General features: G+C 35.9%; 1 protein-coding gene across 50 annotated transcripts in view; it reads left to right on the top strand.

Moving 5' to 3' along the window:
• Window positions 1-17,204, top strand: part of MBNL1 (muscleblind like splicing regulator 1) — a 205,514-nt gene that overhangs the window by 158,290 nt on the left and 30,020 nt on the right. For all 50 annotated transcript variants that reach the window (XR_004262686.1, XR_004262766.1, XR_004262719.1 and 47 more), the window contains 2 exons: window positions 510-680; window positions 14,419-14,619. Coding sequence is in view for 46 of the 50 variants with exons in the window: in XM_032258307.1 (XP_032114198.1) it covers window positions 510-680; window positions 14,419-14,619 (372 nt within the window). In the remaining 4 variants the exon portion in view is untranslated. The remainder of the gene's footprint in view (window positions 1-509; window positions 681-14,418; window positions 14,620-17,204) is intronic.

Genomic DNA, 17,204 nt, shown 5'->3' with positions numbered 1-17,204 from the left:
AGTATTACCCTAGCAGTTTGTAGATTTTTAAACTTAAATCTGGAAATATTAATGCTAATATCATTAAAATAATTGGAGCTCTTTAAGCTTTTAAACTTTTTCAAATGTCTTAATCTCTCATATTGATAACGCATTTTGGTGAATTCATTACTTGCTCTAAATGTATGATAAAATGATATGGACAATGCATTGTGTGAAAAACCCATGATACATTGAAGTGTCATTTTTAAATTTATTATTATTATTATTATTATTTTCTACCAGTAGTTTTAAAATTTGTAATGTGCCCATTATTAAGTCTGAGTATAGGAGTATAGTGTGTAAAAGACTCCCATTTTATGCACCTCTGAGTTTAGATGTAATCATTATTAACAGTTTAGTAATACATACACATATGTGCTTCCAAATAATGGAAACCATTCAAGTGGGTGGTTTGCCTTATAATTTTTTTCATAATTTGCTGATTTTATTCTTTTTTAAGATAATGTTTGCTGCTTTTGTTTTCCTAGGGCCGTTGCTCCAGGGAGAACTGCAAATATCTTCATCCACCCCCACATTTAAAAACGCAGTTGGAGATAAATGGACGCAATAACTTGATTCAGCAGAAGAACATGGCCATGTTGGCCCAGCAAATGCAACTAGCCAATGCCATGATGCCTGGTGCCCCATTACAACCCGTGGTAAGCATGTTTTCAGTCTTAGTTCATTAAGTTTGTAATTCAAAGTGCTCAGTTTTAGTACTAAAGCTATTATTGAACTAGATCAAATGAACTCAGGCAACAATTTCAGTTGCCTTAGCATTTTCTAGCAAAATTAAATGTCAGTCAAATGCTGGAACAATTTATACTTTGTGTAGGTACTCGTCTTCTGGCTAAATCTTGTGGACATTTACATTATAGCATTTTTTTCCATCTAAATTTTTCTTCAAAATAAATCTAAGACTGGCAGGTGTTACAATGGTCTGTGTTACAGTGATCATCTAACTTATCAGTATAACCAGTACACATTTTCAGCTACCTTTAGAGGTAATAATGATATTTAAAATTAGTATGTATAGTCTTTAATTTTGAGGATATTTTTCCCTTTCCTTTCTCCTTGAAAAAAAATCTGTATAGTTCTTTTTCTTGAAAAGGCACCTTTCTTATTCTTCTGTAATTTAAGTTGAAATTATACCATAGCTACAAGTGCTAGAAAAATTCTGAAAATAGCAAATCAATATCATTAACTTGGAAGCCTCATCAAAGGAGAATTAATCAGGAGAGGCTGAAACTCTGAGGGCTTAAAAAAGGAGCTAAAGTTGATAAGCTGGGTGGTTATAGGTATTTAATGTTTGCTGAGCAGAATATATGGGTGACTCTTGCTTTGAAACACATTTTTATTTAACTGTTTGGATTTCTGGAGTGCGTATGTAATACATGACTTTAGTAAAATCTCTATTCATATTCATCAAAATGTAAGAGATTAACGTAACAATTAGTGTTAAGTTGAAAAAGGTGCTTTGATGTTAATTGTGATATAGTAATTCTGCATTTAAATTTAAATGCATGTTGAAATTTGCAATGATCAGAATATATGTCAATAATTTATGTCACTAGGTTATATGCAGTATTATGAGGTCATGGGAATATGAGACCCATGTTTTTCTGGTATGCTAACTGTAGCATGTGCTAATTTTTTTCCAAAAATATTTTAAAACCTGAATTTAATATAATTATTATTCTCTTTTAGAACTTAATGCAACAGTCATTCCAAAAAAGAGGGAGGGGATTGCATTTCAAGGTGGGAGGGATCTCCATATTACATGGGCAGTGATACCAATGATCAGTTTTATACAGTTGAAATTCGAGTCTCAGTTAAAAATGTGATAAAGTTGTTTTTGTGACAACTACTAGTTTCATATGACTGTATTGGGATAGCATGAAGATTTTCATTTAGTTAAAAAAAATAGGTATAATCATTCTCTAAAAGAACATGTAGGACAAAAGTCCCATTTGCACTTGGCTGTCACTTACAGTTTTAAAATCTGATATGTCTTTGGTGTACCTCTCTGTGATCAGGAGCAGCTTTGAGATCAGCAAGCGCAGGTCCTAGATTGAAGAGGAGAACACTGGCCACCCCATTACCTGACCTAGTCCTTGAGTCTGACTCTCAAGTCTATTCTAGGGTTTCATATGTGCAATCCTGGGACAAACTAACAAATACGTTGTTTATGTAATCACTAAATCACAGATTTCTGAAACCATCAGAACAGTCATCACATTTTCTGATGCTTTTGTTAGAAAATTATCTGCTTAGACAAAGATTATTTTTATTAGTTGTGAGCACATTCAGGCTTTATGTTAATTTTTCTTCACATGACTAGATTTGAATGTGGAATTACCTTTCTGCTAAAGGCATCCTGAGATCATTGTCTAAAAATACACTTTATTCAGAGTGATGACTTTGTAATAAGCATATAAATCATTTTAATTATTCAATTTTAAGGCATTTGGGACTTTACTGACTGTAGAGAAAGCTTTAATACAGGAAATTTGCTTTCAAAACCTTACCTGTGACTTTTTTATCCTTTTTATAGTCAACCCTGTTTTGTTGAGGATAATAACATGGAGATTCAGAAATGAATGGAAAGGTCATAATCAGCTGCTTACTGGGAGTTTAATGTGGGCCTTAAAATAGGTACTGTAACAGGAATAGATGAAGCCAGGTGACTAATAGGAAAAGGGTTGCCACTCAAAGAGAATGGCCACTACTACAGATGAGTGTCTGAATATATGGCATTAACTTGGATCCAATCCAGGTAGTGGTCATGTCAAAGAAGATAATACTATGAGCAGATCTATAGCATCAGGAGTATTAAGAGCATCTGAGCAGTGACAAAACTTTTAGTCAAATAGGTGACAGCATCCAACTTCTCTAGGGCCCATCAGTTTGGCTCCCAAACCTTGGATGAAGAGGAAGGGGAGAGGGAGGACAGCAAGGTCTAAGCAAACTTGGAAGCATCTAGTATTGTGCCTGGCCATATGGCAGAGATCAATAATTACTTGATGAGCATAAGAACAAATGAAGGAAGGAGTTTCCCGAACACCAGAAAGACAGGGAAGTTTGAACTGGGTGCAGAACATTCAAATTCAGGAAATACAGAGAACACCGCAAAGATACTCCTTGAGAAGAGCAACCCCAAGACACATAATGGTGAGATTCACCAAGGTTGAAATGAAAGAAAAAAATGTTAAGGGCAGCCAGAGAGAAAGGTCAGGTTACCCACAAAGGGAAGCCCATCAGACTAATAGGAAATCTCTCAGCAGAAACCATGCAAGCCACAAGAAAGTGGGGGATGATATTCAACATTCTTAAAGAAGGGGAGGGACGGTGGGGGGTGGGGAGTTGGGGAGAGATAGCAAGGGGAGAGATGCCAGATGTAGGTGATGGGGAGGAAGGCAGCAAATCACACTGCCACGTGTGTACCTATGCAACAATCTTGCATGTTCTTCACATGTACCCCCAAACCTAAAATGCAATAAAATAAATAAGTGGGGGGGAAAAAAGAAAAGAATTTTCAACTCAGAATTTCATAGCCAGTCAAACTAAATTTCATAAGTGTAGGAGAAATAAAATCCTTTACAGACTGGCAAATGCTGAGGGATTTTGTAACTACCAGACCTGTCTTACAAGAGCTCCTGAAGGAAGCACTGAACATGGAAAGGAAAAACTGGTACCAGCCACTGAAAAAACATACCAAAATGTAAAGACCATCAGCACATAAAGAAACTGCATCAACTAATAGACAAAATGACCAGCTAGCATCATAATGATAAGATCAAATACATACATAACAATATTAAACTTTAAAGTACGGGCTAAATACCTTAATTAAAAGACACAGACTGACAAAATGGATAGATTCAAGACCCATTGATGTGCTGTATTCAGGAGAGCCATCTCATGTGCAAATACACACATAGGCTCAAAATAAATGGATGGAGGAATATTTACCAAGTAAATGAAAAGCAAAAATAGGAGGGGTTGCAGTCCTAGTCTCGGATAAAACAGACTTTAAACCAACAAAGATCAAAAAAGACAAAGAAGAGCATTACATAATGGTAAAGGGATCAATGCAACAAGAAGAGCTAAGTATCCTAAATACATACACACCCAATACAGGAGCACCTAGATTCATAAAGCAAATTCTTGGAGACCTACAAAGAGACTTAGACTCACACACAATAATAGTTGGAGACTTTAACACCCCACTGTCAATATTAGATCAACGAGACCAAAATTAACAAAGATATTCAGGACTTGAACTCACTTCTGGACCAAGTGGACCTAATAGACATCTACAGAACTCTCCACCTCAAATCAACAGAATGCATTATTCTCAGCACCGCACAGCATGAATTCTAAAATTGATCCCATAATTGCAAGTAAAACAATCAGCAAATGCAAAAGAATGGAAATCATAACAAACAGTCCCTCAGACCACAGTGCAATCAAATTAGAACTGAGAATTAAGAAACTCACTCAAAACCATACAACTACATGGAAACTGAACAACCTACTCCTGTATGAATACTCGGTAAATAATGAAATTAAGGCAGAAATAAAGCAATTCTTTGAAACCAATGAGAACAAAGACACAATGTGCCAGAATCTCTGGGACACAGCTAAAGCGGTGTTGAGAGGGAAATTTATAGCACTAAATGTATGTGTGAGAAAGCAGGAAAGATCTAAAACTGACACGCTAACATCACAATTAAAAGAACTAGAGAAGCAAGAACAAACAAATTCAAAAGCTAGCAGAAGACAAGAAATAACTAAGATGAGAACAGAACTGAAGGAGACAAAGAAACTAAAAACCCTTCAAAAATCAATGAATTCAGGAGCTGGTTATTTGAAAAGATTAACAAAATAGACTGCTAGCCAGACTAAAGAAGAAGAAAAGAGAGAATAATCAAATAGACACAATGTAAATGGAGTATCACCACTGATCCCACAGAAATACAAACTACCATCAGAGAATACTCAACATCTCTATAACAAATAAACTAGAAAATGTAGAAGAAATGGATAATTTCCTGGATGTATACATCCTCCCAAGACTAAACCAGGAAGAAGTCAAATCCCTGAATAGATCAATAACAAGTTCTGAAATTGAGACAGTAATTAATAGCCTACCAACCAAAAAAAGCCTAGGACCAGACGGATTCACAGCCAAATTCTAACAGAAATACAAAGAGGAGCTGGTTACCATTCCTTCTGAAACTATTCCAAACAATAGAAAAGAGGGATTCCTCCCTAACTAATTTCATGAGGCCAGCATCATCCTGATACCAAAACCTGGCAGAGACACAGCAAAAAGAGAAAATTTCAGGCCAGTATCCCTGATGAACATTGATGCAAAAATCCTCAATAAAATACTGGCAAACTGAATTCAGAGCACATTCAAAAGCTTATCCACCATGATCAAGATGTCAGCTTCATCCCTGGGATGCAAGGCTGCCTCAATATATGCAAATCAATAAACGTAACCCATCACATAAACAGAACCAATGACAAAAGACACATGATTAACTCAATAGATACAGAAAAGGCCATTGATAAAATTCGACACCCCTTGATGCTAAAAACTCAATAAACTAGGTATTGATGGAACGTATCTCAAAATAAGAGCTATTTATGATAAACCCACAGCCAATATAATACTGAATGGGCAAAAGCTGGAAGCATTCCCTTTGAAAACTAGCACAAGACGAGGATGTCCTCTCTCACCAGTCCTATTCAAAATAGTATTGGAAGTTCTAGCCAGAGCAATCGGGCAAGAGAAAGAAATAAAGGGTATTCAGATAGTAAAAGAGGAAGTCAAATTTTCTCTATTTGCAGATGACATGATTGTATATTTAGAAACCCCATTGTCTCAGCCCCAAAATTTCTTAAGCTTATAAGCAACTTCAACAAAGTCTCAGGATACAAAATCAATGTGCAAAAATCACAAGCATTCCTATATACCAATAATAGACAAATGGAGAGTCAAATCATGAGTGAACTCCCATTCACAACTGCTACAAAGAGAATGAAATACCTAGGAATATAATTTACAAGGGATTTGAAGGGCCTTTTCTAAGAGAACTGCAAACCACTGCTCAAGGAAATAAGAGAGGACACAAACAAATGGGAAAAACATTCCATGCTCATGGATAGGAAGAATCAATATTGTGAAAATGGTCCTACTGCCCAAAGTAATTTATACGTTCAGTGCTATCCCCATCAAGCTACCATTGACTTTCTTCACAGAATTAGAAAAAAACTATTTTAAATTTCATATGGAATCAAAAAAGAGCCCATATTAGCCAAGACAATCCTAAGCAAAAAGAACAAAGCTGGAAGCATCACGCTATGTGACTTCAAACTATACTACAAGGCTACAGTAACCAAAACAGCATAGTACTAGTTCTAAATCAGATATATAGATAAACAGAACAGAAGAGGCCTCGGAAATAATACCGTATATCTACAACCATCTGATCTTTGACAAACCTGACAAAAACCAGCAATGGGGAAAGGATTCCCTATTTAATAAGTAGTGTTGGGAAAACAGGCTAGCCATAACATATGCAGAAAGCTGAAACTGGACCCCTTCCTTACACCTTATACAAAAATTAACTCGAGAGATTAAAGACTTAAAAATAAGACCTAAAACCATAAAAACCCTCGAAGAAAACCTAGCCTAAACTGTTGAGGACAGAGATATGGGCAAAACTTGGTTTTGCCCATGGTTTTTCATGACCAAAACACTAAAAGCAATGGCAACAAAAGCCAAAATTGACAAATGTAATCTAATTAAACTAAAAGCTTCTGCACGTCAAAAAAAAAAAAAAAATAGCATCAGATTCAACAGGCAACCTATAGAATGGGAGAAAAATTTTACCATCTATCTATCTGACAAAGAGCCAATATCCAGAATCTACATGAAACTTAAACAAATTTACAAGGAAAAAAATCAAACAACCCTGTCAAAAAGTGGGCAAAGGAGATGAACAGACACTTTCAAAAGAAGACATTTATGTAGCCAACAAACATGAAAAAAAGCTCATTATCACTGGTCATTAGAGAAATGCAAATCAAAACTGCAATGTGATATCATCTCACACCAGTTAGAATGGCAATCATTAAAAAGTGAGGAAACAACAGGTGCTGGAGGGAATGTGGAGAAATAGGAACACTTTTACACTGTTGGTGGGAGTGTAAATTATTTCAACCATTGTGGAAGACAGTGTGGCGATTCCTCAAGGATCTAGAAATAGAAATACCATTTGACCCAGCAATCCATGACTGGGTATATACCTAAAAGATTACATATCATTCTACTGTAAAGACACATGCACACATATGTTTATTGTGGCACTGTTCACAATAGCAAATACTTGGACCCAGCCCAAATGCCCATCAATGATAGACTGGATAAGGAAAATGTGGCACATATACACTGTGGAATACTATACAGCAATAAGAAAGAATGAGTTCATGTCCTTTGCAGGGACATAGATGAAGCTAGAAACCATCATCTGCAGCAAACTAATACAGGAACAGAAAACCAAACACTGCATGTTCTCACTCATGAGTGGAAGTTGAACAACGAGAACATAATGGGCACAGGGAGGGGAACATCACACACTGGGGCCTGTCGGGGGTTGGAGGACAAGGGGAGGGATAGCATTAGGAGGAATACCTAATAGATGTTGGGTTGATGGGTGCGACAAACCACCGTAGCACATGTATACCCATATAAGAAACCTGCACGTTCTATACTGTATCCCAGAATTTAAGTAATAATAAAAACGTAATAATATTCAAATAATAAAACTTCTGGATTCTTTTTTAAAATTATTATTTTTACTTTGCCACATACTATCTGGTGCAAATTTTATCTAATGAAAAATTACTACATAATTTAACCAAGAACAGGCAGTATATCGTAGCTTACAACCTGGAGGCCTTTGATTTCTTTAGTTCATCCCAACAGTGTTTTTCAGAAATTCTGTTGTTTCCAGGCTCTCTTCATTGCCGTCAAAGAGTTCTGCATAAGCAGTGGTTATAAAGAGCTTTGCATGATGTCTGGTGTTTCTCTAGTAATGGCCTCATTTGCCTTTACCTGTGAACCCAAAGGTTAGCCTTGGCTATCCATAATTTCTGATGGCAGCGGTTCTAGGTACATAACCCAGCTGTCTCAAGGTACATAATTTGTGTAGAAATCCTGTGCATTTAATGAATTTTAAAATAGCCTAGGAATAGAGAAATTCAGTTTCTGGTTTTACCTAAGGTCTCAAGAGTTTCTTTGCTGCTTCTGTCAACTAGCTAGACTTTGCTGTGACGCCATGTTGTAAGCATTTGTTGCCAGTCAGATGCAGAATGCTTTGAAGTCATCATTTGTTACACTTCCAGGAACACTGAGAATTCTTAAATTGTTTTTTGGTTCTTTACTTTCCATTTTATCCAGGTAATGGTTGAGAGAAGGCCACTTTATCCCAGAGTGTTTCTGGTAAAATGCTTCCTTGTCAGTTTCTCTGAGTAGTCTTTCATCCATCCTGCTGTATTTTTTTTTTTTTTTTTTTTTTTTACAGAGTCTTGTTCCGCCACCAGGCGCCAGGCTGGAGTGCAGTGGCAAGATCTCTGCTCACTGCAACCTCCACCTCCTGGGTTCAAACAATTCTCCTACCTCAGCCCTCCTAGTAACTGGTACTACAGGTGCATGCCACTACGCCCAGCTAATTTTTGTATTTTTAATAGAGATGGGGTTTCACCATGTTGGCCAGGATGGTCTCGATCTCTTGACCTTGTGATCCGCCCACCTCGGCCTCCCAAAGTGCTGGGATTACAGACGTGAGCCACTGCGCTTGGACCCTGCTGTTCTTACTGCGTGTTTCCATCAAGGGGCCTATGAGTCCTCAAGCAGCCTGAGAGAATGGGCCATGGATTTTAGGAACTAGGCCCTTTCTATTAAAAGGGCTGGAGTGAGTGTTCTTTATTTAAATGTTTGTTATTTCAGTAAAACTGGATTAAGGATAAAGTGAAGCTAAGAGTAAAGGAGGTACTCATTTAATTTATCCAGTCACAAGTCAGTCTAGGAGCAGAGTTCTAACAGTATCTCTTATTTTATTCCAGTCATTTGCTACTTAATTTTTTTTTTTTTTTTTTTTTTTTTTTTTTGTGGAGAGAGGGTCTCACTTTGTCACCCAGACTAGAGTGCAGTGGTACAGTCATAGCATACTGTAAACTCATACTCCTGGGCTCAAGGGATTCTCCTGCCTTAGCCTCACAAAGCGCTGGGATCACAGGCCAGACTCACTGTGCCACTGTGCCTGGCCTTGCTTTCTTAGAAAAAAGAACTTTATAATATGACTTTGTTGATAACTCCTGTTAGCTTTTGGCACTGTTTATATTCAGAATAGTTCACTGACAATAATTACAGGGTTATCCCTACCTAGAAACATGCTTTCATATATCTTGTGTGTGGTTTTTAAAAAAAAACACTTTACATTTTATTGCTTTATATACATACATAAAATCTAGAAAATTATGACTTAAAATGTGTGCTCTGTGAATTTCAGCTGATATTGATTGCATATTTATTACATATACTCACCCCATTTTTAAAAAGAATCTCAAACATTGCAGAACAAGCAGTGTTCACATGGTGTTTTAAAATAAATATCAGCCCCTATGATATTTGCACCATTACAGCATGGTAACTACATTACTGAAACTTAGAAAGCTTATTATAAAATACTGCAAAACAAACAGAAAAAATAAAATTTGGGCAGGTGTATTAGAGATAGCAATTATTAAATTTTGAGGTAAAGAAAGAAAATAACATTTATCACTTTTATTTAACATTAAAGTATCCTAAAGAATATTTAATATGTTTGTTTGTTTCTATGGCAGAGAAAAGCAGTTAGCAAATCCATTAGTATATATGTTAAGTAAATGTTTATAGAGGATCTGTATAGATGCCAAACGCAGGATTTATATAACATGATCAAGACATAAGGCAAAAGTCTGCCGCCTAGGAGCCTCCAGTCTTACTAGACTAGAGGAGATATTCAAGTAAACACAGGCAGTGGTAAATGCTGCATTCGGGTAATTAGGAGTTCGTAGGAACAAGAGGGTAAGAAAAACCCCTTCGTAGAAATGTGGATGTATCAGGATAAACTTAATTAAAGAGTTCTAATTCTTGAAGCACAATTAGGAATTAAACAGATCGGCTTGGCGCGGGTAGCAGTCAGTGTGGAGAATAAACCATGTTTAAAGGAAAAGAACCATAAGGGTACATGTATCCTTAGATACCTTACCTACATTCAGAAAAGTATACCTATATGTATAGAAAACCACATAGTATGTGGAACTGGAATCACCTAGGAGTTTTCAAAAAATACTGCCATCTGCGTACCTTTCCCCCAAAGATTCTGAAGAATGAGGAGTGGCCAGGGCACTCAGTTTAAAAGTCTTCCAGGTGATTTTAACGGACACCTGGTTCATTGTGTGAAAACCACTTGTTTCAGAACCACTTGGAATCAGACACACCTATGGTCACATCCTAGGCCTCCATTCACTCATTTGTGACTATGGAAACATAATCTTTGTGAGCCTTTTTCTTTATCCGCAAAAATGCGGCCAATACCCACTTGAGAAGGCTGCACTTCACTCATTCATTCATTCATTTATTCATTCACTCAAGTACTAATTCAGCAAGTGTTTATTGCGTGCCTGTTTCTGCCAGGCATTGTTCCAGGCTCTGGAGATTTAGGGAACTAAACAGATCTCTTCTGATCTCTTTCCCTCAAAAACTAAAGAAAAAAAATTACTAAGGGAATTCATACTCTACTGTTGTAAGGATTAAATACAATAGCACAGATAAAGCACTCAGCAAGATGCTAGCACACAATAAATATGAAATTACTGGTAATAATCATGTTTGCATAGCTAATTAGGGTCATAATATGAAATTAAGTAACACTTTCACTTATAATGAATTCTGATTACCTTAATGGAATCAGAATGTCTGATTTAAAACAAGTAATTAACCCATAAACAGCACCAGAATTAGTAAGTTTGTACTTTGTTTTTCTCTGGTGAGGGTGTTCATTGGCAAAAGGCGATCATAAACCAAACTGTCTTACGCCTTTCAGGAACAGAGCTACCTACAAATCATTATCACAAGAATATAATCAGTATCAAATATACCAATTACCTAGTTAAATGTTATCATTCAGATAAAACAGGATGCCACTTGATAATACCATTGCTTGAATATCCGTCTTTGAGATTCTGCTGAACCCCTGCAGGATAGCTTGTGGAAGAGAAAACTGGCAGTGGCACAGGTCAAGTACTTTCCTAATCTGATCAGGGCACCTTCTCATGGGGCTAGCAGTGACCTACCTTCAACAAGGCGCTTTTGAAAATACAATATAACTAAAATGATGTAACAAATTTACAAAAATTTAAAACAAATGAGGGAATGTGGTGTGTGTGTGGGGGGGGTTTGGAATCAAGTTTCAAAGTATAAAGCTATTGTTATTGATTGTCTGCCTGTTCAGCAAATAGCTGTACTTATCGAAAGAGGGAACAATTTGAGATAATGCTTGCTGAATAGTTGATGTTTCACATTTTTAAAAGCTCCTACAGACTTTACTTGGGGACAGTGCCCTAAAATTGTTCAGATTTGAATTTGCTCTGCTGAATTAAAGTGAAAGATCAATTCTCTTGATGACTCTATAGAAACAACTCAGGAAAGATTATTGCCAGTTATTAAAAGCAGTATTTTAATATAATAAAGGTATTATTTTGTCTGTAATGTGCAACAGCTGCATCATATGCATTTTTAGATTTCCAGTGTATTTTATTTGATGAGATTTAAGAGAGCTGAGTTTTATTAGACTCTGGTCTCATTTTATTAAAATGAAAATGCTTTTTCTTCCAAAAAAAGTTTTTAAATTTGACCTTTGCTTTTTAAGTAATTATAGTAGATTATGTACAGTAATGTAAACTTCTCAATAACTTTCTGAAGTATACATTAAAAATGCACTATTTGGAAATACATGATAATCAAGAGTAAAAGAATACAAAGAAGAATGGTAATGAATGACTTCTGTTGTCTGTTTCCTAAACTAGTCTCTTAGTCCCCTGACATAGACTTCTAGTCTTTTATGCTGAATATCTTATAATTCTTAAATGACTGATATAGAAACTAGGGTGCTGGTCTGGCTGGATTTTCATATAGTCTGACAGTGTGTAACAAAGTACAAGTTTAGCTTGAATATCCTTGAATAGAAATCCAAGTTCAACATATATTTACTATACAATCAATCCTTGTCCTGCTGCCACCTTGGCAAAGAGTGGACAGTGGTGCAGCACTAAGTCAGCTGCTGCTCAGGGAAGTGCTGGTAGACGGAGACTGCCCTGGGCCCTAGTTTCTGACAGCTTGTTGATTGTTAAGATTTGGAATGCATAGATAGTTCTTGTTGTCTGCATGTTGCTGCTTTGTGTTGGGAGGGTTTAGGGATTAGAGTCATTACTTGAGGCCACTTCATCAGGCAAGAGCCGTTGACCTGGCAGAGCAGTTAACCGTGGCATTCAGACCAACATGTTCAGAGGCATAATTATTTTAAATTGAAATGATATAATCTATATAGTATTGTTCCTTCTCCTCATTGAATCATAGTATGTATTACATATTCTGTTTTTTCATATTTTTGTTAGTAAAAATGTATAGCTAAATGCAAAGAGTTTGTTCCCAAGCAATTTTTGAGGTCAACAAAAGAGTGCATTCTTTCAGATAGGCCTTCTCAACATTAACAGCATTGACTTTTGGAGCTGAATAATTCCTTGTTGTGAGGGGCTGTCTTGTATGTTGTAGGACACTTAACAGCATCCCTGGCTTCCATCCATTAAATGCAATCGTTCCCCTCCAGCTGTGACAACCAAAAATGTCTTCAGACTTTGCCAGGTGTCTCCTGAGAGGTAGAATAACTCAGTTGAAAACCACTGCCCTAAGAAAAAGGGAATACTTGAAATTCATTTTATTTTTCTACATATAGAATGAATCAGGGCCAGAGTAGATAAAGGATATATATTTTATTTTTTAACATATTTCTTGTGTACTGTAAAAATTACTTTTGTAATGTATACCTTATATTGCAAAAAGTTTTACTACAAAGCTCTCTTAAATACTACATATATTCAGGGATCATCTAATTTCTTATTCCTATCAGATGATAGAATTAGCTATTAATACATTGTAATGTCTCTTTTATTCTAAAAAATGTTTATAATTCCATTCATTACTGCTGAGTAAAGAAAATAAAATTGTTAAATATTACCTTAAAGAACAGCATCCATTTTGCCTACAAACTTCGTGTTTTGGAAACAAACATTATTACACAAAGCATTAAACTTCAAGAATTGAAACCCTATTAGGAAGTTAAAAATGTACTGTCAATAAGGTTTGAAATTATTGTGTTCTGTTATGCTTTAAACACTAGAAAAACAAATTGTTAGATTTCAGATAAATTAATGTTATTTAAGAGCAGATATATTTTATGATATGCTAGTTTGCATATCAACAAATAGAAACAATCCTTACATATTCATGAAAGCATTTCTGGAAGAAATTCTGTCTTGAAGCAATTTATTCAGTTCTGCCACATGTATTTCCTTGAGCAATCATGTAGCATTTCTTTAGTAGCAGTTCTACTTCAGACTTCACATTTTAGACTTGTTTCCCCCTAGTAAGGTATGATAGGCTGGTGGAACATTATAATTTCCCCCATAAAAATCTGCATCACGTAAGTATACCAAACACTTTATCTTATGTGCTCAAAAGGCAAGGTGTCATCATCACCTTTCACGTAACCCATGAGATTTATTTACAGTTTACATTGACTGTAAAGCTCTTTTATCCCCTGGGAGTTCTACTTTATTTATTTCAAATAATAGGACACTTGCAACCTATTAACAGTTGTAAACAGATCTTTCAAGTACATCTGACATCACAATTACAAAATATTTCTTAGACAGGTATCTAGAATTAAATCAGGACAAAGATGGAGATTAGGTGACCACAAGAAGTTTCTGCATAATTTATCTATTTAAAAAAAATTACAACTATTATAGACCCCCAGCTCCAAAATTCCAGTGAATAATTTAATGGATATTTTACCTATTATATTTTAGAAAAACATTGATTTGAGGAATGCTTATTTAATAAAACAGCCTTATCCTAAATGATAGTAAATGAACACAGGATTAAAGGGAAGGAGGGAAGGAAGGAAATGGATAAATGGATGGAGGACAAATGTGTAATTAAGAATATCAGCTTTGAGCTGAGACCTGCATGTTAAATTTTGCTTTTATTTTATTTTTCAGCCAATGTTTTCAGTTGCACCAAGCTTAGCCACCAATGCATCAGCAGCCTTTAATCCCTATCTGGGACCTGTTTCTCCAAGCCTGGTCCCAGCAGAGATCTTGCCGACTGCACCAATGTTGGTAACAGGGAATCCGGGTGTCCCTGTACCTGCAGCTGCTGCAGCTGCTGCACAGAAATTAATGCGAACAGACAGACTTGAGGTAAGAATGACTAGTTCGTATCTTTAATTCTCAAAGTGTGTTTTTTTGTTTGTTTGTGTGTTTCCATGGCCAAAAAGTTGTAAAAATTTTTAAACAGAGATTTTGGTGTAGTGTGTGGAGTATTTTACTAGAGTATAGATATGCTGTATTTGATTAATGTAATGTTTATAAGGGCTACACCATCCATGTTTAGAACAGTCAATAAGAGCTTGGACCCTAAAGGCAAATTGCCTCGTTACATCACTGTGTCTCAATTTCCTCATCTTTAAAGTGGCACTTAAACAGTCAGGGGAATATCTGGCACATAGCAAATGCCTCCTGAATGTTTGTTGTTGTTGTTGCAGCTATCAAGAATAACAAATATTATCAATCGCTAAAAATTGTTCTCATAAAGATGTAACAAATATTAGTGTCTATAAAACATTTGACAGTTTATTAATGTAAGTTTCCTCATAAGCTGTACAATATTTTGGTTGAAGTAGAAAGGCAACTTTGTTTATGAAGTGTGCTCTCATAAAAGTTTTTTGCATAATCCTCTAAGTTCTAGAGTAAAGGATGATCAGATGCATGGGCTCTGCTGTTGGCACGTGAAAAAGAAATTAAAGTTATAAATCTTATTTCACAGTGGTTGTTCAGAATTTCAGCATGACTGTGAATTAATGAATTTGGTAAACTGTAGATGTAGAGAAAAAGTGACAACATCAAATGTACATTGAAGGTACAGACCTGCCATTGAACCCACCTAAGGAACAAAATGACCTTTTCCTCTTTTCTCTGGTGAGGATGAAACTTTTAACATTTATTTTAGGCTGAGAGGTACATGTGTAGGTTTTTATATAGGTAAACTTTGTATCATGGGAGTTTGGTGTAGAGATTATTTTATCACCCAGGTAACAAGCACAATACCTAATAGGTACTTTTTCAGATCCTCTCCCGTCTCCCACTGTCTACCCTCAAGTAGGCCCTAATGTCTGTTGTTTCCCTCTTTGTGTCAATGAGTCCTCATTTAGCTCCCACTTACAAGAGAGAACATGTGGTATTTGGTTTCCTGTTCCTGCATTAGTTTGCTTAGGGTAATGGCCTCCAGCTCAATCTATGTTGCTGCAAAGGACATGATCTCATTCTTTCTTATGGCTGCATAGTATTCCATGATGTATATGCACCAAATTTTCTTTAACCAGTCTGCCATTGATGGGTACTTAGGTTGATTCCATGTTTTTGCTACTGTGAATAGTGCTGCAGTGAATATACATATGTGTGTGTCTTTACAGTAGAATGATTTATATTTCTTTGGGTATATACCCAGTACTGAGATTGCTGGATTGAATGGTATTTCTGTTTTTATGTCTTAGAGGAATCACCACACTGTCTTCCACAGTGGCTGAATTAATTTGTACTTCCACCAGCAGAGTATAATTTTTTCTTTTTCTTTGCAACCTGCCAGCACCTATTATTTTTTGACTTTTTAGTAATAGACATTTTAACTGATGTGAGATGGTATCTCATTGTGGTTTTGATTTGCATTTCTCTAATGATTAGTGATAAAGGGCATTTTTCATATGCTTGTTGGCCACATATATATCTTTCTTTAAAAGGTGTCTATTTGTGTCCTTCACCCATTTTTTCATAGGGTTGTTTGTTTTTTGCTCATAAATTTAAGTTCCTTACAGATTCTAGATATTAAACCTTTGTAGGATGCATAGTTTGCAAATATTTTCTCCCATTCTGTAGGTTGGTTGTTTACTCTGCTGATAGTTTCTTTTTGCCTGTGCAGAAGCTCTTTAGTTTAATTAGATACCATTTTTCCATTTTTTGTTTTTGTTGCAATTGCTTTTGGCATCTTTGTCATGAAATCTTTGCCAGGTCCTGTATCTAGAATGGTATTTCCTAGGTTATCTTCCAGGGTTTTTATAGTTTTTGGGTTTTACATTTAAACTTTTAATCCACCTTGAGTTGATTTTTGTAAGTGGCGTAAGGAAGGGGCCCAGTTTGAATCTTCTGCATATGGCTAGCCAGTTACCCCAGCACCATTTACTGAATAGGGAGTCCTTTCCTTATTGCTTGTTACTGTCAACTTTGTTGAAAATCAAATGGTGGTAGATGTGCTGCATTATTTCTGGGCTCTCTATTCTGTTCCATTGGTCTATGTGTCTTTTTTTGTATCAGCACCATGCTGTTTGGGTTACTGTAGCCTTGTAGTATAGTTTGAAGTCAGGTAATGTGGTGCCTTCAGCTTTGTTATTTTTGCTTAAGATTGCCTTGGCTATTTAGGGTCTTTTTTTAATTCCATATGAATTTTTGAATAGTTTTTTTCTAATTCTGATAGTTTGACAGGAATAACATTGAGTGTATAGCTTGCTTTGAGCAGTATGGCCATTTTAATGTTACTGATTCTTCCTATCCATGAGCATGGAATATTTTTCAATTTGTGTGTGTCATCCATGATTTGTTTGAGGAGTGTTTTATCATTCTTTTAGAGAATTTCACCTCCCTTCTTGGCCATTATTCCTAAGTATTTTATTGTTTTTGTGGCAATCATGAATGGGAATACACTCCTGATTTTGCTCTTGGCTTGGATGTTGTTG

This window comes from Sapajus apella, unplaced genomic scaffold (genome assembly GCF_009761245.1).
Source record: "Sapajus apella isolate SASKATOON/1434 unplaced genomic scaffold, GSC_monkey_1.0 scaffold4, whole genome shotgun sequence".
NCBI lineage: Eukaryota > Metazoa > Chordata > Mammalia > Primates > Cebidae > Sapajus > Sapajus apella.
Note: the sequence above shows the minus strand (reverse complement) of the source record. Positions and strands in the feature narration are given on the sequence as shown.